This window comes from Lytechinus variegatus, chromosome 4, assembly GCF_018143015.1.
Source record: "Lytechinus variegatus isolate NC3 chromosome 4, Lvar_3.0, whole genome shotgun sequence".
Taxonomy (NCBI): Eukaryota; Metazoa; Echinodermata; class Echinoidea; order Temnopleuroida; family Toxopneustidae; genus Lytechinus; species Lytechinus variegatus.
The window spans coordinates 56777497-56803859 of record NC_054743.1 but is presented as its reverse complement, the minus strand read 5'-3'; the positions used below and the strand labels follow the sequence as shown (position 1 = coordinate 56803859).

At 35.6% G+C, this 26363-nt stretch overlaps 2 protein-coding genes across 2 annotated transcripts in view; both read left to right on the top strand.

Moving 5' to 3' along the window:
- Positions 1 to 790: 790 nt before the first annotated feature.
- Positions 791 to 7307, top strand: LOC121413092 (5-methyltetrahydropteroyltriglutamate--homocysteine methyltransferase-like). The gene is made up of 4 exons (XM_041605856.1): positions 791 to 1001; positions 3303 to 3420; positions 4073 to 4170; positions 7207 to 7307. The coding sequence occupies exons 1-4, from the start codon at positions 869 to 871 to the stop codon at positions 7305 to 7307; spliced, it is 450 nt and encodes a 149-aa protein (XP_041461790.1). The 5' UTR covers positions 791 to 868.
- A 3434-nt stretch (positions 7308 to 10741) lies between these two features.
- Positions 10742 to 26363, top strand: part of LOC121413091 — a 30242-nt gene continuing 14620 nt past the window's right edge. Inside the window, exon 1 of the mRNA XM_041605855.1 lies at positions 10742 to 11072. The gene's annotated coding sequence lies outside the window, so the exon portion shown is untranslated. The remainder of the gene's footprint in view (positions 11073 to 26363) is intronic.

Genomic DNA, 26363 nt, shown 5'->3' with positions numbered 1-26363 from the left:
CAAGATCTTGTCATCTGATCATCTCTTCTACAAGATGTCAACATGATGAGATCCGAGATCTTGTCATCTCATCATCTCTTCTAAAAGATGTTGACATGATGAGATCCGGGATCTTGTCATCTCATCATCTCTTCTACAAGATGTCAACATGATGAGATCCGGGATCTTGTCATCTCATCATCTCTTCTTAAAGATGTTGACATGATGAGATCTGGGATCTTGTCATCTCATCATCTCTTCTAAAAGATGTTGACATGATGAGATTCGGGATCTTGTCATCTCATCATCTCTTCTAAAAGATGTCGACATGGTGAGATCTGGGATCTCGTCATCTTATCTTTTGCTATCAAGATGTCGACTTCCCGAGATAATTATCTCAACATCTCGGTGGCACTTTTAAGCTTCCATAATTTTGTGATCTAAATATTCTCGATATTTTCAAACAGTACCAATATTTAAGCCTTCGGATTTCAACGAATTCATGAATTGCACATCTACAGAAAGTAGGGAAACAGTCGTCCGGAATGCTGACCGGTTGATCGAGCTTTCCCTAAAAAGACTTGTCGCATGTTTTATCTGACATTTCATCCGATAGTTACCATAGCAACCTGTGTTTCTCAGCCAATGAATGCCAAGGATATAAGATCTGACAACTTATTAGACGATAGAGCGGAAAATACGCTTTCCTTATGATCATTCCGCGTGCTCTTTATCGTCCGTTTCATTAATTAAACCGTATAAACCTTAAACAAACAGTCACCAGCGTAGTTAGCAAAATGGCTTTTAAAGGATTCTTCCGAATTTATCCTCATTTTTCCGTGAAAGGTTTGCCTGTCACAACCATCGGAAGCGTCGATTTTTGTTCAGCATGCCTCTGAGAACAACGGTAATTGGTAGTTACCCTAAACCATCCAACTGCACCATTCCGAACTGGTTTAGCAACCAGGCCGATTATAACCCAGAGGATTTCAACAAGTTTGTGAAGGGTTTACCACCAGAAGGTAGGAAAATCTATCCCCTTGACAATACCTGCTTTAGGGACACGTAGAACATGGAGATCTTATATGAAGCCACCATCACCTTGTATTGGATATCTTTTGGGTAACCATCCATAGGATAAACGCGCTCGTGGTTACATAGTTGTCTCGGTTGTGTTCAATTTACTGTAGCTATATATCTTGGGGGTAGATTGTCTGGGAATTTGTCGAGGATCGGGGGGGGGGGGGGGGGGAGCTGTAACAGTGAGGGATTCTTATTCTTCAGGTTACATTGATGTCATTAGCTGGAGTGTTTATTATGGTAGCTATCCTTAAGGATAAGAGACAGTTTCAATAACACTGATCTATTTCAGAGTCAAAGAAGCAGTGAAAATAGGTACACAATACTCTAGGACTTATCTTGCACACACTGTTAAGAAATCACATTCTGGTAGATATAAGCTTTTAATCCTCTTAGCATATGTAATTTTCTGCTGCTGCTTTCCATAATGTCTTATTTTTAATGTAATAATTCCCCTTTTACCCAAGTGTGCCACCCTTTTGAGAGTGAGGTCATTTTTGGGGGGCTTGACAAAAAAAAACGAAATTTGCCCCCCACATTTAAAAGCGGGAAACATTCTTTTTTTCTTGTCAGTGCCTTGGAAAAACCTGGATCTGGCCCTTTATAGGGTAAAGGTTACATCTTGGTCTGTATTGTTTAAAAAGTTCTGATATGCTATGTGGAGAGAGACAATTTTTAGCTTTAAAAACAATATGCACTCCATTGGTTATCTCTCTCACATGTCGTAACCAAGTTTCTGCTTTGGATAAGAAGTCACGATAACGTGTAAATGGTCTTTTATTAATTTGCACTGTGGCTATCTTGCAGGGGTGGGTCCCACGTTGTCTAATAGGGAGGGTGTAATTGTAATCGCGCGGGAAAATTAAAGCATATCCTCATTGTCATCGATCGGCTGCTCGAAGAGTTAAACGTTAAAAGCAAATGGGTGGGAAGGTGAAATGAGCAGGTAGACCTATTGGCCCGAATTCTCGAAGGGTGGCTAACTTTGCCCATGTGCTAAATCGCGTCATTTGACTGTCATTTAGCCCACCGTGCTAAATTTTGCATTTTCGAAGCTCGACTAAGTTAGCTACCCTTTGAGAATTCGGGCCAATATAAGACTGGAGTTGAAGTACATAAGCTTATCATTTTTAACTACCTCAATAGCAGGACTAAATGAATAATGCGAATGCAGCAGCGAACTAAACTTTGAATTGAACACACACGCACTCACCTCCCCCCCCCCCCACGCACACGAACCCCCTTGTGATTTGACAATCCAGTTGATTTTATAATTCTCATTGATTTTATACCAAGTTTATGAAATTTCCCCTCTATCATTTCTGTCCGAACTTTTTTTTTAGTATTTCGTCCATGAAAATTTGGCTCTAAGCGCGTATATTCATGAAATACGTGACAGCAGCCTGGCCAGTGATTAGCTGTAGGGCGAGGTACAATGATATTCATAAACCTTTACCTATTCCTACAGCACCTTGGTCCATAATATCCACATTCCCACTAGTCTCACCCAAGCGCGTCAACCATTGACGTCACAATTACCTAACCAGGATTACATCACTCTATACAGGAATAACCTGAAAATCAGAGGAGTGTTTCATGGACTTTCCTTGGTTATGATTGACTGAGAGGCACAAATGTCGAACTGTTACCATGAAACTTATCTGATAAAAGTGACTTTGTGGGATAAAACATCTTTTCTGAATCGCTCCCCTGTAATTCCGGCATGCAATATCCTTATAACATGTAAAAATTGCTACAAAATCAAGTAATATTACACAAGATATTATACATGCATGTAGGCATTAATGATCCTTTTGCGTAACGTCATGTTACGTCACTTATGATCACTAGATCCATATTGATCATGTCACGACTCCGGGGCAATATGGATCTAGTCAGGGATGCAGTATCCCAATGAAGGCCAGCTAATATTACAAAAATATTTCTGATCGACTATGCCGACCACATAGGCCTAGTCATTAACACAATCGAATGTTTGACAAACCCATCTCAGTCATGTACCATAAAACAATTATCAAACATTTGACAACATCGGGCTATTTTACAACATCGACTGTTTTAAACTTTGTCTTTCTGATTAATTTCTTACGGTTCAAACGATTCCTAAACTGATCATTACGCATTCTATTATTAGCGAATTTGAACGCCTTCTTCAAAATAAACTACTAAAAAGAACAGTGATTGCCATAACATCGTATGATCTCTTCTTACTATATCTATAGATTATGAAGCGTTGGTAGACAAGGCAGTTAAAGAAACTTTGAACGAACAAACGTCGTTGGGCATCGACGTTGTGACTGACGGCGAGATTCGACGAGACAATTACATCAACCATCTTTGGTAAGATTAACATATTTTCTGATTTCCCCTTTATTTTACATATTTCACATGATCTCCTCCTGACCTTGAAATATATGGTGTGGATTATATTTTCCCATGACGTATGTTGTGCTCAGAAAGAGGGAAGATGCAATTTGAACGATAATGAAGAAAATCTGAAAATTTGTGTACAACAAAAATGGAGAGTTATCCACAAAATCAGCCGTTTTGAAGCACGTTTGCCAATTTGAGGATGCCCATAGACAGTACAACAAGAGTTTTCAAACTCCCATAACTTGCTTATTTCGTAACCGATTTTCATGAAACTTTTTTTAGATTGTTCCTGTCATTTTACTATTTCCAATAAGATTACTTCTCTTCTTGGGTTTTGGTTTCCTTTAAAGCAGTCTGATGTATACAGGCGTATACATCAGACTTGACCATGATGGAGACCAGAGGCGTAATTAAAATTGCGTTCCAACAGGAATCTATGATGTATTATTAATAGCTTCCGCATTTTAAGCGAAATTATTTGCGCACTTTCGTCGCATAAAATATAAATATTGGACAGCAAGTTTTTGACATTTGCTTCCTTGGAAAACTTTCGCAAAATTTGTTCGCGAGCCCCGTGACAACGGAGCTTTACTACCTGTCTCTCAATATCTCTTTTCAGTCGGCATATAAAAGGCTTTGACTTCACGAATCTAACCAAGAAATCATGTCGTAATGGGGCTTGGGTCGCAGAAGTACCCACCATTCGAGAGAAGCTGGGTAAGTATAGGGCTAAATGATAAACGGTGGCTGTGATACTGGGACTGGTTAGAAGTACCCGAGAACCCCCGTGTTCCATTGAATTAATCACGCCATTACGCAAGTTTAGTTAAGTTTATTTCCCATAAGATGTGTGATTTTGATTGGGTTTCCTGCGAAGAAAAAAAGTAGGAACCTACACGAATATGACCGAGAAAACTCAATCTTCAGAATACCAATTTGTGACAGTAATAGCTGTGTCACAACTCCTAGAATGACAAAACAAAACAAAATAGTTTTTAGAATATTCAATAATACCAACCCTGTTTTTACGGTGTTCACAATTGTTTTGCTATTTTTCTTAGTAAGGACGAGAATGATATTAAGGAAATGCGAAGTCTTACAATCGGGTCTTTTCATGCGGCAAAACTGCACTAAAGGTGTGCCAAACGTGCTAAAAACAATTCTGGTTATGACTGAGCTTACAAACTATTTGTGAAAGTATTGTAAGGATGCGAATCTCCAAAAATGGACCAGTCAAACATTCATATTAAATGCGGCAAAAGCGCGAAAAGGACGCTTTGAGTTGCTTTTTGCGAGTAATAAAACCCCCAAACTAAATCTTGTGAATTAACGAAAGCGATCTTAAGCAAACAAATGACGAAGCAAGCGTCATAAATACGAATGTTGGACTTTTCCATTCTTTTGCATCTGCGTCTACGGTCTTTGCAATATACATGATGTATTAGCAGTGCCGACTTTAAAAACAACTAAGATGAATTAATTTTCCCTATAACACCATTCGTACTAAGTTCATTGACTCTAAATGACCTTTGAACTTTATAATCATGTGACCTAAAACTTTCTTTTAAAAATCTTTTTCTCCTGCACAGGGATTTTATTGGCAATAAAAAATCAATAGATACAGAGTACAATGGTTAATACAATAACTGATATAAACAATGAACTGACAAATTAATTTTACATGTGGAAGTCAAACAATAAAGAGATTTTTCAATCGAAACCATCTTTTGTCAAATCTGTGTTGGTTGAAATTTAGTTGGGCAATGTATTTTTCATTTTGGTAATAATTGATTTAGGATTTAATAATACTGAAAAGAGGAATTATATTGTTTATTTTACAATCATACATAGTTTTTCTTACTATAATGAAAATACAGTTGAGTGCACAATAGTGTTTTTTCCAATAAATCTGAATATTTCATTTTCATCTGAAAGGTATAGTCTCATTGGTTTTGGTCCTAATCCAGTCCATTAACTCTTTCCAAATGTGATTAACAGGCCTGCACTTCGAGTATAGATGCAAAACCGTTTCAATTTCTTTTCGACAGAAGGTGCATTTGTTTACTGAAACTAATTTCAATTTGAAAAGCAAATCATTTGTAAATAATATACGTTGCACAACCTTATATTGCGAAGTCTTACAATCGGGTCTTTGCATGCGGCAAAACTGCACTAAAGGTGTGCCAACGTGTTAAGAACAATTCTGGTTATAACTGAGCTTACAAACTATTTGTAAATGGTGAAGGTATTGTAAGGATGCGAATCTCCAAAAATTGACCAGTCAAACATTCATATTAAATGCGGCAAAAGGGCGAAAAGGACGCTTTGAGTTGCTTCTCGCGAGTAATAAAACCCCCAAATTAAGTCTTGTGAATTAACAAAAAGCGATCTCAAGCAAACAAATGACGAAGCATGTCTTATGAAATACGAATGTTGGACTTTTCCATTCTTTTGCATCTGCGTCTACGGTCTTTGCAATATACATGATATATTAACAGTGCTGACTTTGAAAACAACTCAGATGAATTAATTTTCCCTATAACAACATTCATACTAAGTTCACTGACTCTAAATGACCTTTGAACTTGACCATATGACCTGACACCGATACGATACTTGATTACCCTTTTAACATGTTTACATGATCAAGTTTCATGCAACCACAGTTAATACATGTATTTCAATATTCATACGGCATTCATTGATCTTAAATATCCTTTGAACTTTATAATCATGTGACCAAAAACTTGATGATGCAAAACGAGCGTTGCATTCTGACTTATTATCCGTGTTTCCTAGTTCCTTGATTATCTTCAAGTTCATTGACTAGGTCCATATACTTTTTAAGTTATAATGACATTTTCAAAAATCTTTGGTTGGGATTTCAATGTTGATACTTTAAACGTGGTCAAAGGTCATTGACCTTTAATGGCCTTTGACCTTAGTCATGTTAGCCGAAACTCAGGTAGAATGTTAATACTTAATACGTAATTAACTTTACAGTATCATGAACTAGGTTTATATACTTTCTAAGGTTATTTAGACAGTTCAAAAAATTAACCTTTGTCAGAATTTTAATGTTGACGCTGCCGCATCCGTCGGAAAAGTCTCGTACTGGGGAATATTTGTTCAGAAAATCTAACAAGCACTTCAAAGGAGGTCTTCATGTCTTAGGTATGTCCGACATTTTGCCCTGAGAATGTCTGTCTAGGAATATCTGTTATCATGGCTCTCAAAAGAGGGGGGGGGGGGGCGGGGGCGGATGTGCCCCTCATGGATCCACCGGTGACAATAGAATGATAGAAAGAGTACAACCTAGCAAACTTTCGGCATGCACCCAAAAAGCTTCCCGCCTTCAACGTGTTCAGTCTTCCACATGTTGCTCTGATGAATCCGGGAGTGATGCGCTGCTGCAAGTCTTCCAAATCTGCAAGTGGGGTGCTGTACACTTTTGAATTCAATCACCTAAAATGCTTCTTCTTTATTTTTCGACTGATTTTGATTTAGACACTTGGCATGGCAGCAATGCTCCATCGAGCTCAGAAGTGCATCAAGAGAAATTGGCAACACGTGGAAGATTGAAGGTGGGAAGCTTTGTCCAAGTTGTGGCCGAAATGACAATGAAAAGGAACTATGAAGTGAAGATGATTTATTGATTTACTGGTTATCTTGTTTATTTTTCTTGATTAATAAACATACGCATAAACTTTACGCTAATTGTTTGTGTGAATGCTTTTGTCTCTTTTTCAGCAGGTACATCTGACTTAGTGCAAATGGGTTTTGACACTTTCTCAGACAATGGCTGCTGTGCACTCAACCATAACAACAACACTGAAACAAATTTTACCAAGTGACAGAGAAACATTTACTCTACCCTTAAATGCTAGAATTTCTCTCTGAATCCCATATTTTCTTGAAAAAAAAATAATTAATTTAAAAAGCGTAACATTTTTTGTGACTCACACTGTATATACCCTAGTATGTAAATCACTTTGAGGAGTTAATAGGCCCTACTTAAATGATAAAATTGTAATCTTATCTTTTCGTGTGTTTACTCTTTGAACCACATGCACTTTGGAGTCAGCGGTATAGGACCTGGTCTTCGATGTGACAAAGAGGTTTGCAATCAAACGCTAAATGGAAATGACCAATGAACATGTCCTTGAACGCACTTTTTAGTCCGAGCATTGACCGAGAAATGTAACTAGTGCCACGTAACACGAAGGTTACCAATTAGCACTAATTTGAAAGCACAATTCTGATTGGTTCCCAGTCAGTCTACCGAACAAAAGGCACATGACACGATGATCTTGATAGGCCAATTCTCTGTAACTCTTTCAGGTGATGGATTATCATCTTGAGCACATAATGTTGATTTAGCTCTTTATAGAAATACTCTATATTATCATATTATTGTTAGATCCCGTCTGGAGAAGTCTTCATAAAAATGCTGATTTATTTTTAAAATAAGCTGGTCGAGATACCCTTTTCTGTTTTTGGAATGTCAGATATCCTGTGGTAGTGAACATTCAGCCCTCTAATTTTACCCTTTTTTTATGATGATTTTTTTTCTTTTCAGTGCCACTTCAGCGCACGAGTTTATGGGGATTCTTTTTATACTAGTGTAACCTTCAGACCCTAATAATGCAAGGACATCACTATGCTTGCGCAGCACTGTCAGCTTGAGTAGGCGACCGAAAGTGAAATCTCATGTCACACGGCTTGTCGTTGCAGGATTAGCCAATACGTTAAATCATGATACGACCGCGCAAAAAGTGTCTCCCAAAGGTGCTGGGAGTCGCGTATAATCCCGCGTTCGTGCCAGAGCGAAACACGCTCATAGGGAGTTTTCCCAATAACTACGCAGACGCTTCGTGTAACGCAGATAATCTTATCAAAAAAGCCTCTTCAATGACAAATCATTTTTCTCAAAAATCGGTAAATCAAAACAGCAGTGTCATCCTGGGGCCCGTTGCAGAAAGAGTTGCAATGAAAATAATTATGATAATAAAATCAGATACCCACCCTTGCAATAAGCCACTTGGCGCCAATTTTTCACTCCAAATTAATTTCCATAAATTCACTCTTTGGGGTGAAAATTATTATCATTATCATTATTATTATTATTATCATTATTATTATTAGTTGAACTTTTCTTTCTTTTCCTCAAATTGTCAATGCTTTAAATGATTGAAAATCCACTATTTTACGTACAAATTGGCAAAATACCTTATATTCAGCTTTCTTATAAATATTTGTATTTTTATTCATTTATTCATTATTATTAAACACACCGTTTCGTCCAAACCGAGGGGGCCTTGGACGAAAGGGCGCGTTCCAGTGAACGCGACGCGACGTGGCGCTCCCGACGCACCCTTTCGGCTAAACGGGGGGGGGGTGCTTTGGACGAATCTTCGCGTTCGCGTTGACGCACCCTAACGCGACAGCACCCACCCTTTCGAAATAAGCCCAGTATTAGAAAATGGTCGAGATTTTCCACGCTACTGATAGCCCTATAAGCTGCATAATTGACCTTTAACTGTTTCAACCAAAACGGTTCTTGAAGGGGAATCCAACCCAAACAAATACTTGTTTTTAGAGGAAAAAGAAAAAAAAGATAGGTGAAAGTTAAAACGATATTGCACAACCAATAAGAAACTTATGAATTTTTAGAATTTGTAAACAATGGTAATCACTACATTCATGGAGACTTCAAATTGTCACATATGTGAAGGCATAGTTATGTAAGGCAAGGACTACTCCTCCATTCACTCCATTACATAAAATGACTAAAATGTCACGTTTTTCAAAAGTTATATTTCAAATTTATATATTTTTTTCATGAGAACATAAAACGATAAGCCACCTGAGTTATATTTTGATTACTGCCCCAGGGGAGTGGGTACTTCGGAGAAAACTACAAATACCTAATTATAAAGTACATGGCCTATGGGAAAGTTGTACTTGCCACTTATCATAATTTACTTACCCAGATGCCAATTTCAAATTTAATAGTCTTAGGGATTTCGATTTAAAAGCAGCCATAACTTTATCATTGCTTGTCCGATTTCTTTCAAACTTTCACCATTCTGTTATATATGTTTTTCCTTTCCCGCAAAACATCTTATGACCATGGCTGGATTCCCCTTTAATGACTGTAAGGACTAATTTTATGCTTCTATGAAGAACCTGAAAAGTCATCAAATATGCGACAACGAGATCTTAATTTTCACAAAATGCTTCACGAGAATATAAAAGCAGGCCTATACGCGTATATTTCGAAATTATTTTCAAGTTAAAAAATTGGTTATGTTTTAAGATTGGATACCCAAGCACATAAAATAAACATATAGTAATAAATGTCATATTCAAAATGCTGAGTTGGGGATGCAATGTTTGCTTACACTATAAACGCCTTATAACGTGTCTCTACCATTGATCTCCATAGCTGGAAAGAACAACAACATGACCTTTTGAAGCCACCGGAAACAGCAACGCATCGCCCAAAGAGTCAACACTATATTCACAATGGAGGACGAGAAGTAAAAGAATGTAGATAGAAGGAGGACTGTGGATTTCCACGTCTAAAAAGGAACATATCATATACAGATATTACGTCTAATTACCTTTAGGGATTGCTAATTAATGATAATAATAGCTATTTTTTATGGAGCGCTTTTCTCCATAATTGCCCTAAGCGCTTTACCGTTTACAGCACATTATTATTAACCCGGTCGATCGTCAGATCCCTGCATGCCCACCTACAATGTACATGTATGTACCTTTCTCATTCCCTGGGGAGCATTCCAGAAAGAGTGCCAAGACTCAATTGCTAGCAATACTCCATATAGGCTTTCGCATCCTACCGGGTACCCATTTAGCATCTGGGTCGGCAGTGGCAAAGTTGGATTGACGCCTTGCCAAAAGGGACGCTAGACCGCGGTGGGATTCGAACACACGATCGTATGTTTTTCAAGGCTAGAGTCAGAACAAGTACACTACGGCCCTTCCACAAAAAAATACAATATATTACTTTAAAATCTACAATTCCTAGTCTTGGCCAATGAATTCAAACTAAAGAGGGATGACCAAATACAATACAGTATTGGGGAAAAAATCTGGATAGACCGACATCGCGCTTTTTAAGGCCCCTTAAGAACTGCTCCAAAGGTCAAGGGTGCACAAAGTTCTCTAAACTTTTTTCTCTTGCTTGTGCGTGCGCATACTTTTTTTAGGTGTGGTTATGACTCAATGTTCTGTTACTGGATTGCTCTTTCTGAAGATTCAGTTAAGGGTATGCGGCAACAAGCACCGAGCTCTATGTCTATCCAGTTATTTGTTCTCGATTCTTGTAGTCTCGACGTGTACTTGAAGACCGGGCAATTACCTTAGATTCTTCACTGAGAGTTTAAGATTCTGGACTGGATGTTCGCTCTAGCACCTAATTTATGTACGTTCGATAAAATTGATAACTTGGAACTCTTCAAAGCTGTTTACAGTTATGTAAGACCATATTTTGGTCGGACAGTTTGTTACCAGCTGTTATATAAGGATATGCCTCTTTCAGTTTTCACAGCGAGATATTGATACATGCCGAAAGTCATCGTCACGACAGACAGGTATCTTACATAGCCAGTTTTTCTTCATGGCATTATTATGAAGGTTGAAAGAGAATTGTGTTTGATAACAATTAACAGTACTGATTAGATCGATTTTCATCAAATCCTTCTACGAAAAAATATAGACCTCTTTTTTCCTAACTTTTAGAAGAAAACAAAAACGTAGATCCACCTGTGGGGCTAGCCTAGACTTTTTCATGTCACATTATTTTTTCGTCAAAAAATGTATATTTAAAATGTCCCATCAGTTTGAAGTTCTCTTGTCTGGTCTATGAATATACCCCGGTAGATTTCCCCTGCATACTTTCGTACCGTTTTATAAAAAAAATGTCCATACCTGACTGACTATGGGACATGTTATGTTTGTTATGGAAATGTGTATATACGTATCTCAAACGTCTAGACAAAAAAATGATAAAGGTTTGTACTTTTAGAGAAAAAAAAATGCCCAGTTAGATAATCAGGAGTAACTTGGAAGAACTTTGCAATAATGTATCGGTTTTGCAGAAGAGAGACTTTGAAAGTTTAGAACATATTTCAATTTAAAAATTGAATTTAGTCCGATTAATTTTTATGCTTTAATGCTTGTTTAATATTGTCAGTTTTCTGAATCAACTCGTTGGAGATATAGCTGTATTTGTTTGATCAGTGATATCACTGAATAGATTAAATCGTTTAATGAAAAATATGTATGAATATAGTAATAAGGATGAACATGACGATTGAAGGAGCAACCCGACAAATGACTGTTATTATCAGAAAAAAAGTATGTATTATCCGACGGTTACTACGGGAACTGTGGTTCTTAGCAAATTAAAGTCATAGAAAGTTGTTGGATCCGAGCATTTTTTTAAATCTGGATCTGACTAAGGGTGCAATAGGAGAGAAAGAGATGAAAAATATGACAGAGGTAAGAAAAAAAAGGTTAAGACAGATTAACGGCCCGTTTTTGTGGTCAAAATATTCAGAATAAAAAATGAGTGTTTGTAGACAACACATATTATTTTCTTTTTCATGAAAATAATGTCAGCTTTTTGTACTATTTTAGCCTTTCAAATTGCCTTAGCATGCACAGCCCTCGGGCTTAGCCCTACACCGTTAATGAATGAATATCTGTGTGAAGTACTCTTTCACGCCAATGAAGGAAATCGTTTCATTACAATAGCATTATTAGATGGGTCAATATACGAACAAATATATCCTTACCCCGAACAAATTTCAACCAATAGTTTTTCAACTGTTTTTGTTAATTCTTGACCTCAGGAATGATGTACCGAAATCAGCATTCGGGAAGGTAGTTATTTTTAAGATGGCATCCGAGTTTGCCTCCATTCACTGAAAATCCACCCAGGGAAATATGATTTCGTTGTCCACACTACGGTATCAAATTCAAATTTAAAATGATTCGTTTGGACTTGCTGCAAAGATATGCAGTTGTCCATTTTGCCTAAAAACCCAAGAGGGTTTTCAATGTGGCATCTACATGTAAAATTATTTTTTTTAATCAATAATGGTGAGAGTTCATACAATATCAACCTGTGAGAAATATTTTTCGGTGTCTGCACCATGGTGTTAAGGGTCAAATGATACATCCAGACAAGTAGCAAAGATGGTCAGCTTTCCAATAATCCAAGTAGATTCTAAAATTACATCAAATGGGTCTGTTAGAAATTCATGAAATAATAATGGTAGCTTATCCGCATGCATTTGAAAGCCTAGCATAGATACCAAACATATCCCCAGGTCTATGATATATGTTCTATGTCCCCTTTTAAGTAGATCCAGATTAAAAAAATTGCTCTAAAAAAAGCTTTGGGTATTTCTGTTCATGCCGCTTTGTCAATTGCTTTGAAGTTATTTAGCCCAACGGTCTGAATCCAAAAATGCTGTTTGCCAAACTTGATTCCGACGTTTCTATCCTCCAATCGACAAAAATGGCGGCATTTTATTGCAGTTTTTCATATAAAACGATTTCTCTGGGTGATTGTATTTCACAAATAGGGTTGTATGCTTTGTCTTTGATATCGAGGGTTGCAAACATTAAGCATCCAATCAATTTATCAGCCATCTTTAATTCCAAGATGGCTGCCAAGTTTCTGATTCACAGCTGCTGATTGATAAATAACATGGCCAAATGTTTGATGATTTTGGGCCAATACTAGTACAATCACATTGGGATAGCTTTGGCGTGCCCGTCATTTTTTCCTCGCTTATCTGCAAAACACAAGCATGGACGTCACTTTTCCGTCGGCGGCGTAGTCAACATCAAATCTTAACGAAATTTAGTTTTTGAAATGTCATATATTTATACCATTAAAGTTAAGACATTTTTCAAACTAAATCTTAATGAAATTTAGTTTTTAAAATGTCATAACTTTAATGGTATTGAGACAGATTATATCATGTATATAACGTTACAAAAGATCGTCCGGGGTATCTGGAATTCCAAGATGGCGTCCAAAACGGCAGTTTATTCTACTATCAACCGTAAAAATTAAAGTAAATCATCAAACAGTTTTCAAGGCAAAAAATGCATGAAGACATGCAAGATAGGCGTTGAGTGTGTAAAAGGAGTACAAGATGACCTTCTAAAAATGGCGTTTATAACTTTGAAATGATCCAAATTCATTGATTTTTATGAGAATGCCGATGTTTAATGCATCAGTGAGCACACAATATTCCAAAATTATGCAAATGAAAAGAAAGTTATAAGCATTGGCCCCACTCTGTACCGTGTTGAATGGTTATTTTGGTGTGCGCGCCTTTTGGATAGTGTTACTCTGAAGCCATGTGTGAACTTTCATGAATAACGGTTGGCAGAAGTAGCAAAAACCGTTCATGAAACAAACCCTCATTTCATATTTGTGAAAATTTTGACTTCGTCTCTCATAAACTTGTGTACATTTTGGGTGCATATGTTTGAGAATAAGTAATCCCTCATACAATATGGTGGAACATTTTTTAAAGGCTGTCTTTAGCAATGTCATTTCGCAGTAATTTTTATCAACCTATTGGCAGCATTCTGTGCAAAAATGAAATCGATATGTTTATTCATGGATGAGTGAGCACGCATCAAAGTGGGAAAATTGGTATTTTCAATGTCACAGACTCATTTTAAACATTTTCATTGTTGAGCGAGCACATTCGAAAACTCAGGAATGTATACTCGTTCTACGGCATAAATGTATTCTTTTCGTAACAATTTATCATGATCAGTTTAATTTATGGGCAAATAAGTGGTGGATCCAGAATTTTAAAATGGGGGAGGGGCCTATAATCGGGAGAGCCACCAACATTTTCAAATTTTAACATGATCAAGCAAGTTGTGAAGGATACTACCCTAACCCCCTATGATGATACATCATAATACAGGCCTGGGGCCGCGGAACGGTTTTCAAAGGGGGGGGGGGGGAGGGAGCTGAGCTAAAAGTTGGGGGCTGACCATGCAAAAAATCACAATCGTATGGTCATTTTTACATTTTTGCACATGCTTTTTGAAAAATGTGGGGGGGGGATGTTGCACCCACAAATGTAATAACGCCCACCAATGTAATAACACTTTACGGTTGTTTCAAAAATATTAATATAAGTCCAAAGTCTTTTTTCCAGACCCGGTTGTTTAAAATATTATGATATAAGTCCAAACTAAGATACAATAATGATGTTCCAGTGGAATAAAAATGAGAATCAAGCTTGGTCTTCTCTCCACACCCGGTTAATTAAAACTGGTGGAATCAATATCTTTGTTGTTGTTGAATTACACAGAACGTATTGTGAATATATGAGGAATTAGTAATTGAGAATCAAGCATAGTCTTTTCTCCAGACCCGGTTATTTAAAACTAAAAACTAAAACCCTGTAGTAATGTCTTCATATAGCACAAAATTCCAAAATCTTTTTCCAGACCCGGTAGTTTCAAAAATTATAATATAAGTCCAAAGTCTTTTTCCAGACCCGGTTATTTCAAAAATTATAATATAAGTCCAAATTAAGATACCATAATGATATTCCAGTGGAAAAAAAAGAAAATCGAGCTTAGCCTTTTCTACAATCCCTGTTATTAAAAAAATGTAAATAACAATACAACAACAACAACAAAAACTGTATAAAGACCCCATAATCTTATTAATGCTGGATAACATGGATATATAGCGTAGTCTTTCAGCCAGACCCAGTCATTTTTTCTCAAAATAACGCTAGTAGTAAAAATAGATATAACTCAAAATCTAAGACCAAGCAATCCATTAACCTAATTTTATAACCACAAAAACGACAAATTGATATAGGCGTAAATATTCATATCTGAATGACACGCGCCTCAAAACCCAAGCGAACAACAACAACATCAACTAAGAACCTGTTTTTAAAAAGAGATTTAGAACGTTGTCTTTATTCCTTGGCGCATTTACTGTCAAAATTGTCAGAGCATATCAGGTAACAAAGCATCCAATTAAATGCTATCGAAGATCTGAAGCTTTTAAAAATATATATTGGATGAGGGGGTGAAGTATTATGCCCCTTTAAATCATATTTTATGTTGTTTTCCTTTATTGATTTATCTTGGGCTTTAGGTCTTTTGCGTTCAAAGGGGTTAGAACACTGAAAGGAAGATATTGATGTTCTTTGCACAAGGCCTGATAGTGATTTAGGAATATTAGTTAACAGTTTATCTGAATTAACAACAATTTCAAAGTTCTTGTTTACTTAAATAAGAAACAAAAAGAAATAAATGGTGTGTATTGTTTGAATAAATTTGATAACGAGGTAATGATTGATTGAATATCATGCTTATTGTATGATAATTGTCATGATGATTGCAATTCGTCGTTAGAATTAGGGGACGCTTCACACGCTCACTCAAAAACTATGATTTAAATTCGAATTCTCGAGCGAAGGGGTATGGGTATGGGTCTAAGCCAAATATTATGCTAAGACAGACAAGGCAGAATTTTAACAAATGTCATGTAAAAGTTGATAGTGGCTGAATGGTATGTGCAATAACGAACCTTCGGAATATCCGAACCTTCGGAATAACGAAGCTTCGGAATTACGAATATATGCGGTCCTTGGAACTTGTCTCAATTACTCCTTGACCATTAAAACCACCAATGAATAACACCCAAATTAGATACACTCAAATAGGTAATACATACATTTTGAATGTTTAATCTATGACAGGCATTTTTACTGCATCTTACATTTCCAGGTACTCTGTAGTGCTTATGTTCACTCATAACTGCATCAGCAGACCATTTACGCCCAAATCCCCTGAATAACCCCCGAAAAGGAAATCTAGGCTGGATAAAGCTATATTCAGTGAATGGCGGCCATTTTACACGCCATCTTCATAATAAATACTTCCCTTGATGCGGATTTTGGTAAATTTTAGTATGTTATTCCTAAGATCAAACGCTTTTAAAGACAGTTGATAACCATTTTTGTTGCAAATTTTGTTGTCAAAATACATGTAGAACAAAAACGTGAAGAATAGGGCGGCCATATTTTTTTTTTTCATTTTAACATCAAATTTGGACTCGGCGTCCTCAAATAATTTATGCTAAAACACTTTCTAATTCAGCATTAACACGATTTGCCTAAATCAGTCTACTTTTCTCAAATCTGGACCTGACTACCTTTTGATTCTGTGCCGCCGTCCCTCCGTACGCCTTATATAGCGGTAGATCGATGAAATACTTTATCTTGTTATCAAACTAGTGTACGTCTCAAGAAGTAGACAACGATATCCTGCTATATAAGCGTCTTAACGTCTTACCGAAAATAACTACCGTTTCTGCAAATATCCAATGAGTATGGTATGTCAACATATTCCCTTCTTTTTTATGATCCTGGATGGTGCAATATCATCATCATCATCATCATCATCAATATCATTGTCATCATCATCAATATCATTATCATCATCATCAATATCATTATCATCATCATCATCATCATCACCACCACCACCACCACTGTCTTCATAAGATTAATCATCTTTATCAGGTTGGCTATGCACAGTGAACAATAATATATAGCTTCCTTATGAATTCGGCATTGTGCTTGTGATAGCCTGACCGATAATTTCAGCAGTTTTCATATTTCGGCATGGCCCTGGGAACCGAAGCACCTCAAGATATATATACAGTGCGTATCAAAAAAATAAAAAAACGGGAGAGATTTGGAAAGTCTATACAATTTTTGTCTCATATCATAATCTCTCAAATTTTGGTGTCAATACATGCTTTGGATTTTTATCCTTCAAATACCATTAAAATAATTTAGTTTCGTTCATGCTTGAGCGAACACGGAATGTTTTTGTCTGGGGTAAAAAAGGAGGCTTTCGCCAAAATGGCATAAAATGATAAATATGATGGTCGGACTTCTTGCTAATCAGCAGACTTCCTCTTAACCTTTTCACTATCTTTGACATAATTTTCAAATTATGCGGTCGAAATTAATTTCCAAATCTACTTATTTGCTTGAATAGTTCTGTTGTTCCTTCAGCTTTGAATATTCCTTCTTTGGGCAAGAACATTTTTTCAAACCAAAGTATGGGAGAGCGTGATTTCTTCAAATCCTTTCATTGTGTGCTTCAAAAGTTATGATGCCAATGAACAGTGGCATACTGAGGGTGGGGACTCGGGGTGCTCCCCCCAAACAAAAAGTTATGAGCAAGGAAAAAAAAGTGGAAAGGAAAATAACAGAAAACATAGAAAGTGAAATATATCATTTTCTGAATATTATGTCAAAATCACAAGATTGGATATTTTGATAAAAAAGTGGAAATTTTTGCTTGCTCGCTTCACAACTTTTGAATACATTTTATCCGATCTGCCATATCTTGCTCCTTCAAAATTGACACAATACACCATTGCCATTGAAAGACATGAATCCTTTCCTGTTTGTCCTGTCTAGCACATAATTAAACTTGGTGGAGGATTCAATAACCTCGTGAAAATAGGATTCATGTCTTTTATAGGTTCCATAGCATAATTTGATTCACCTAATAATTATTAAAGGTACCATTACATAATTTATTTCACATAATAAAAGGATTTGAATAATTACAAATTCTCCCAATTAATAATGCAAATCTTCTTACTTGGGTTGGCAAAAAGTCTCTTCTTTTCTTACTTATGAAGGAAAAGTCAAAGGTAAAATAAGTTTAAATGAAAAACAATACAATTCAGGTAAATAAATACATTCGTAAATAAAATTTGACAGCATAATTTGAAAATTATGGCAAAGATAATGAAAACATCAAGAGGAAGTCTGCTGATTAGCCAAAAGTCTAATCATCGAATTTCTCATTTCTACCATTTTCGCGCAAGCCTCTTTTTGAACCCCCGACAAAAACGTCCAGTGTTCGCTCAAGCATGAACAAAATTTATTTTTTTAATGGCATTTCAAAGATAAGATCTTAGAGCATCTATTAACATCAAAATATAGATATAATAATTTGAAACAAATTTTTTATAGACTTTTCAAAACTGTCCCGTTTTTTTATACGCACTGTATGTGTGTGTGTGTGTGAAGCTATACATGTACAACAGCTTTGGCAACTCTTTTATTTTAAATATTGTGTAAAGAAATGGATGAAGAGAACAATGGTAGGCGTAGCTTAAATCAAGGTTCCCCAGAGCTATCTACCCTTTGGAAAAATTGGTGATGCCGAAAAAATGTCTCTGCCGGGAATCGAACCCATACTTTCTCCCATACTTGTACTGTATCAAAGCACTAGCTTTGTATAAAAGCAATATCTTTGATCCAGCTGAGGCATGGCGGCTTGTCATTGTTCAAAACCCAACTTCACATTAACTTCAAATTATAATTGGTATGGTGTCGAAAATCTGTCTATCTGACGGTCAGGGTTGCCTAGCCACTAACACACTGAAAATTAATAACAACAAATACCTTTTCAGATGCAGTATATAGCTCACAAGATCCTTATTCCATTGTGATCATGATGATACAGTATATAATGTTACCAAAGTCTGATTAGAATGCACTGCAAATTGTGAACAACCAATATCTTTACTCTGATGCATATATATTATGCACATAATCTATTCCGAATTCTAAGTTGTCAACAATCAATATCTTAATTTTAGGCAGCATGTATTGCTCACAAAATCTAATTGGAATAAATTATTATCGCTAACAACCAATAACCTATTGCGATCATGATATTACAGCGTATATTGTTCGCTAGATCTGGTTGGAAAACATTGGAAAGTGTTAGCAATCAAAATCATATATGATGCTGTATATTTTGCTCACAAGATCTGATTGGAATAAATTGTAAATTGCCAATATCCAATAACTCATTGAGAACATGATAATGGATTGAACCTTGTTTCACAAGATCTTATTGTAATAGGCTGCAAATTGTTAAAAACCAATATCTTGTTATGATCACAAGGTTTGATAGGAATATGCAATTGTAGATTGATCACAATCATGACAATCTGTACCTCATGGTGATATAGTATTTATTGTTCACTTGATTCGAGTGGAATACATTGCTAATGGAATATATATTGTTCACAACATTTGTAAAATATACTGTAGATTGCAAACGACCTGCAGCTTATTGTGATGCAGTATATTTGTTCACATGATGTGATTAGAATATCTTCAACCTGTTGACAACCTAACCTATATCGTATTGTGATACAGTATTTATTGTTCACAAGATCTGATTGGAATAAGTTACAAATTGCAAACAACCAATAACGTATTGTGATTACGAAGATGCAGACCACTTTGTACACATGATCCGAATAGAATCATAAATTGTGAAGAACAAATATCTTATTGTTAGGCAGTATAATGTTGACATGATTTGGTTGAGGCACATAGAAAATTATCAACAACCAATATCTTTTTGTGATGCAGTATACATTGCTCACAAGATCTGTCTGTTAACAATAAAATATTCTATAGTGATCATGAGAATACACTGCCAATTGTGAACAATAAATATCCTATTGTGGTGCAGTATATATTGCTCACAAGATCTCATTGGATACAAAAATTACAAACAACCAATAACTTATTGTGATCACAATGATGTAGTACACTTTGTTCACAGGATCTGAATGGAATTGTAAATTATCTTTCTGGGCAGTATATGCTGTTGTTCACAAGATCTAGTTGAGATATAATGAAAACATATTAACAACCAATTTCTTTTGTGATACAGTATATATTGCTCACAAGATATGTTTGTTGACAACAAATACTCTATTGTGATCCTGATCATGATACAGTATATAATGTTCTCAAAATCTGACTGGAATGCACTGCAAATTGAGAACAACCTATATATTTTGTGTTACATTGTATATTTCTCACAAGATTTGTTTGGATTAGATTGTAAACTGTTAACAAGCAATATTTTATTGTGATGCGGTATATATTGTTTACAAGATTTAATAGGAATATAGGGTTAATTATTAACAGCAAATATCCTATTATGATAACGATGATGTTGAATATGCTGTTGATAAAATCTGATTGGAAATTGATAACAACCAATATTTTATTGCGATACAATATATATTGTTCACACGATGTAACTGTAATATTCTTTAAACTATGACTAGCCTACATCTTTGTAATGCAAATTATATTCACCATACCAATATCTGGTTAAAATACTTTGCAGATTGATCTCATCTGTAATGTCATGAAACAGACCATTGTAGATTGATCACAACCAGCTTCCTGTTGTGATGAGATATGCTTTGCTCACAACTAAGATCTTATTGTAAAATTACTATAGATTAATCATTATCAAAATTTCTTGAAAATGCAGTATGATCGATCAAAACTGACACTGCAAATGTGCTGCATGTTGTTCGCAACGAGATTCTCGCTGCGAGCATCATGCAGTACATCGTTAATAGCAGTATACTAATCACAACCAAGATATGATCAAGATGTAGCTTAAATTATCCATTACCAAGATCTTATTATTAGACTGTTCACAACCAGAATCTTGTTGTGCAGTAATGCTCACAACCAACAATCTAATTCAAATATGCTTCACATTTTTGACAACCAATATCTTGTTTTGATGTATAATTTTGCTCAACAGATCTGATTGGAATATATTGCAAATTAATTGCAACCAAAGTTGTAATGGAGTTTACATCCAAGATCTCACTGAAATACCATCTCGATTGATCACAAAACTAGATGATGCATTGTCGTCTGACCACAAACAAATTATATGGTAATTGTATTCACTAGCAAGAGATTATCAATGAACATTCTTTAATCACAAATATGATCCTATTTCTTTTGCATTGTCGATTAGTCAAAACTAAGACTGTATTGTAAGATTTTGCAAATTGATTAAATTCTAACCTAACTTTATTTTATTAAATCATAAACCAGATATTGCCAAACCAATTCGTACTATGATGAATCAAATCACATTCTGTAAAATTTTAGTTTAAATTGCATGTAAAGATTTGCTGGGCCAAGTAGGTCCGTACACTTGCTTTAGCTATTTTTTTTTAATAAGCAACTTGCTCTCTCTCCCCATGGGGTATCCGCAGTTTATATTATTTCAGTTTTACACGTTCTCGTTCTCTGTTGCATTTGTTGCCTTCTTTGTTGACTCATCTTTTTTTCTTGGTTTGTTTTGTTTTGTTTTTTAGTGTACATTAGTCTGTCTACATCATCATTCTTTTATCTTATTCTTTTACATTCTAAGACCACCCCTGTTCCTCCTCCCCCTTCTCCCCCCCCTCTCTCTCTCTCTTTCTCTCTCTTGGCTTTGATTTGTTAAGTGTTGCGAGCATCATCTTGTCTGTCAATTTCTTGTGTGACCGTCATTCACCACCGTTGTTTCTGTTTCCACTGCATATTTCTTTCCTCTGTCGTCTTCACCGTTCACTACTCCTCTATCAACGAGAGTACGAACAATGTCTCATTTGATTTCAATACTGGCAATTATTCTTTTCTACAGGTTTTAATTCCTAGCACTCAATGGCCAGTGTGGATAACAATTTCGCTTTTAACTCTTTAACAGATGACGAACTATTTGAATTGTTTAGATCTCCTCCCACTAATGTAACCCCCACATATTCTTCAGGTACATATGATAATTTCATTGCTGATGCCATCAGTTCATCGGCTGAAGAGCTACAATTTGACTTTGATCACAATGACCCGGCACATACTTCCCTTTGTAAATACGTAACCGTTTCCCAATTTAATGATATTGTTAAGAATTTTTATACCAATACATTCTCCCTACTTCATTTGAATATAAGAAGCTTGAGCAAGCACTTCGATGACTTACAATTGATACTGAATAACCCATCACCACAACCTATGTCTATAATAGGTCTTACAGAGACGTGGCTATCCCAGGACACTAACCTTCCATTTTCCTTAAACAACTATAGCTTCATTAACAAAAACAGACAGGGTAGGACAGGTGGAGGCGTTGCTCTGTACGTTCATCATAGTTTTCGCTACTCTATCCATGAAAATATTTCAATTGTCAATGACTTTATTGAATCTCTTTTTATAGAAATTGAAATCACCGGCGCCAGGAAAGTAATTGCAGGTGTCGTTTATCGACCTCCAAATTCTAATGCAAATGACTTTACCTCGTATTTATCTGACCTGTTAAATTGTCCCACTTTTACCAACAAGGATTGTTTTATTATGGGGGACTTCAATATAAATATACTGAAATTTACAAACAATAACATTGCACACGAGCTTGTTGAAACTTTCTTAGCGGCCTCTTTCCTACCACTTGTGTCCAAACCAACTCGTGTCGCAAACTTATCTGTTACGCTAATTGACAACATCTTCTCTAATATTATACCTCATCCTGATTCATGCATAATTTTGTCCGATATTACAGATCACTATCCAATTATGACTTCTTACAAATTAGCACAACCGTCCTTTCGACAAGGTGCTTGTTCCTCAAGACGTAGCGTCAATTTAGGCAATTTAAACAGATTAAGTACAAGTCTTGAAAATATGGATTGGTCTTGTATTTATGACATAGAAGAGGTTAACTCTTGTTACGATAAATTTTGCGATTTGCTTTTAGGTCAATTTGACATTCACCTTCCTAAAAGGAGAAATGACAAGATGAATTATAAAAAGTCCCCTAGACTACCTTGGATCTCCAAATCCATACTTCGCTCAATTAATCGAAAAAATAATCTTTATTATAAATATAAAGCAAAAAGAACAGAAAATGCCAAATTGAAGTACACATCTTATAAAAACACTTTGACTAAAATCATTCGTATTGAAAAGAAAAGATACTTCGAAAATAAATTACAACTACATAAACATGATATGCAAAACACTTGGAAAATTCTCAAGCAAGCTATGAATGTCTCAGAAAATAAAGATGTTATTTCAGAAGTTAAATCAAACAACGAGATTATTCAACAGCCCCTCAACATCGCTAATATATTTAATGACCATTTTTCATCGATCGGAAACCGCCTTGTTATGGATATAGCGCCCTCATACAAACAATTTACCGAATTTCTTGGTACACCCAATCCAAATTCAATATTTTTGACCCCGACATCCCCTTATGAAATTATGGATATTGTCTCTAATCTTGATAATAAAAGAAGCTCCGGTTATGATGATATCAATAACGTTATACTTAAAACTATAATTCCATATATTGTTGATCCTCTTGCTTACATTTTCAATTTGTCTTTACTTCATGGACAAGTTCCTGACTCCATGAAAATTGCAAAAGTCATTCCCATTTATAAGAAAGGAGATAGACTGAATATTAACAATTATCGACCTATCTCCCTACTACCATGTCTTTCTAAAATTCTGGAGAAACTCATATATACTCGAACGATTAAATTTTTGAATGATAACAACGTTTTTTCAAATTTCCAGTTTGGTTTTAGAGAAAAGCACAGCACAATTCACGCCTTATTATCCTTTGTTGAAAAAGTTGCTCATGCTGTCGATAAATCTTCACACATGGTCGGTATTTTCCTGGATTTCTCCAAGGCCTTCGACACTATTAATCATGACATCCTACTTCATAAATTATGGCATTATGGCATACGTGGGAAGGCCTTGGAGTGGTTCAGGAATTACCTCTCTAACAGAAAACAATTTGTTTTTCTTAATGACCATTCCTCCAATTTGTGTAATATTAATTGTGGTGTGCCACAAGGAAGTATTCTGGGACCCCTCTTGTTTATTTTATATATAAATGATTTTTGCAGAGCATCTGACATTTTATCTTTCATTATCTTTGCTGATGACACAAATCTATTCTTCTCTCACAATGATCCGCTTACACTTGTTAACATAATAAACTCCGAATTAACTAATATTTTGAATTGGATCAGAGCTAACAAATTATCAATTAACCTTCAAAAAACTAAATATATTTTATTCAGTAATACCATAGATTCCTTACCTTTTGACATTTTATTGAAGATTTCCGATTGGAAAGTGTTACCTCAATTAAATTTTTGGGAGTTCATGTAGATAACAAACTCTCCTGGAAATGCCATATTGATAATATTTGCAAAACAATATCCCGAAATATAGGCATCATAAATAGGTTGAAAACGTTTATTCCTGTTACTTCTCTACTTACATTATATTCTTCTCTTATACTACCATACATCAACTATGGGATCCTTGTTTGGGGCAATACCCATCAAAGTTTACTTAACAAAATATTATTATTACAAAAAAAGCCCTTCGTATTATTTCATTCTCGCACCCCCGTTCTCACACTGATCCGCTTTTCCTTGATTACAAAATTTTAAAGGTTCAAGACTTATACCAATTTCAGCTTGGGCAGTTTATGTTTATGTATAAAAATAGTATGGTTCCTTTTGCATTTAATCATTTGTTTTCTCAAAATAACAATTTTCATAGGTATCCTACCTGACAAGCCGATAACTTTCATCTGCCTATCTTAAGAACTCGTTTTGCGCAAAATACTTTTATTTTCACCGCCCCCAAATTTTGGAATTCACTCCATAAAGATGTTCAACAGGCCCCCTCTATCCACTCCTTTAAGAGAAAACTAAAAATAATTCTTTTACTGTCTTACCAAAGTAATTAATTAGTTGTATATTTTTAGTACTATCTAAGCACGCTATTTTTTATTTTTTGATTTTATTGTTTACTTCTGCAATTACATCATTCTGCAATTACATCTATTGAGTCACACTCTCGTTGATCCACGTTTGTACTCTCGGTCTTGCCCCCCCCCCCTTTATCTCTCTCTTTTTCTGACCCTCTCTCTCCATATTATCTGTGTCTGTCTGCCTGTCTGTCTGTGTGTGTATATGTGCATCCATCTCTCTCCCTCCCCCTCCCTACTTATCTTTGCCCTTTCTCTCTCCCTCTCGCTCCCTTTCAGTACTTTATTCCTTGTCTCTTCCCTCTATTCTTTATCATGTCTGTTTTCTTTTTAGTTTTTAGTATCGTCCTGTATCTCTGTCATCTTTTTATCATTTCTCGCTATCACTCACCATCTTGTTATTATTTCCAATATTCTATTTTAACTTATTGTATTTACTCCTGCGAATGAGTCCCATTTCTCAAATGTTTGATATACTTTCTTAGGGGATCCACGCTCTACAAGCAATGCTTTTTAGTGGATTCCCTCATTTCCATATCAGATTCTGTTAAAACTATTTTACAAATATTTTGTAACTTGTAATTGATTTGTAATCATTGTTATCACATTTCATTTGTTTTTGTCTATATTTATAATGTATGTTTGATTTGTATTTGCTTGTAATGTTGATAATGGAAATGGAAAATAAACTTGAACTTGAACTTGAACCCGTCTCTGTGGTCTAGTGGTTAAGGCACCGGCGTTCAAAGCTGGGGGCCTGGGTTCGATTCCCGGCAGAGACATTTTTTTCGTAGTTTGTATTTTTGATGCAGTGATTTGATTGGCAAGTCACCAAGGACCCAAACCGCCTTTGCTCAAGAATTCAAATTCAAATTATAGTTCTGGGGTGAGCGTGTGAAAAGTCCGACGAAGACGAATCTAAGATGAAAGATGAATCTAATTGAAACTCAAAAGCCAATGACGCAACATCTTTTATAAAATGAGACATTTATTCATTCTTTTACAGGATAAAGAAAAGCTTTTTTTGAAAGTGTAAATTTGCAGGAACACAATGGATGTTCCTATGTATCTATTTATTGAAATAAATTTGACTTTAAAAAGAATGAATGATGATTCAATAAATATCGACTTTTTATTTGTCAATGAGTAAAAATACCGTC

What these genes read in the sequence shown, in the direction of transcription:
- LOC121413092 (XM_041605856.1), top strand. Translation starts at nt 869, where the DNA reads ATGCCTCTGAGAACAACGGTAATTGGTAGTTACCCTAAACCATCCAAC. An exon ending in GAAGGGTTTACCACCAGAAG is followed by an intron (nt 1,002 to 3,302) that starts GTAGGAAAATCT and finishes CTATATCTATAG; the next exon opens with ATTATGAAGCGTTGGTAGAC. An exon ending in AATTACATCAACCATCTTTG is followed by an intron (nt 3,421 to 4,072) that starts GTAAGATTAACA and finishes ATCTCTTTTCAG; the next exon opens with TCGGCATATAAAAGGCTTTG.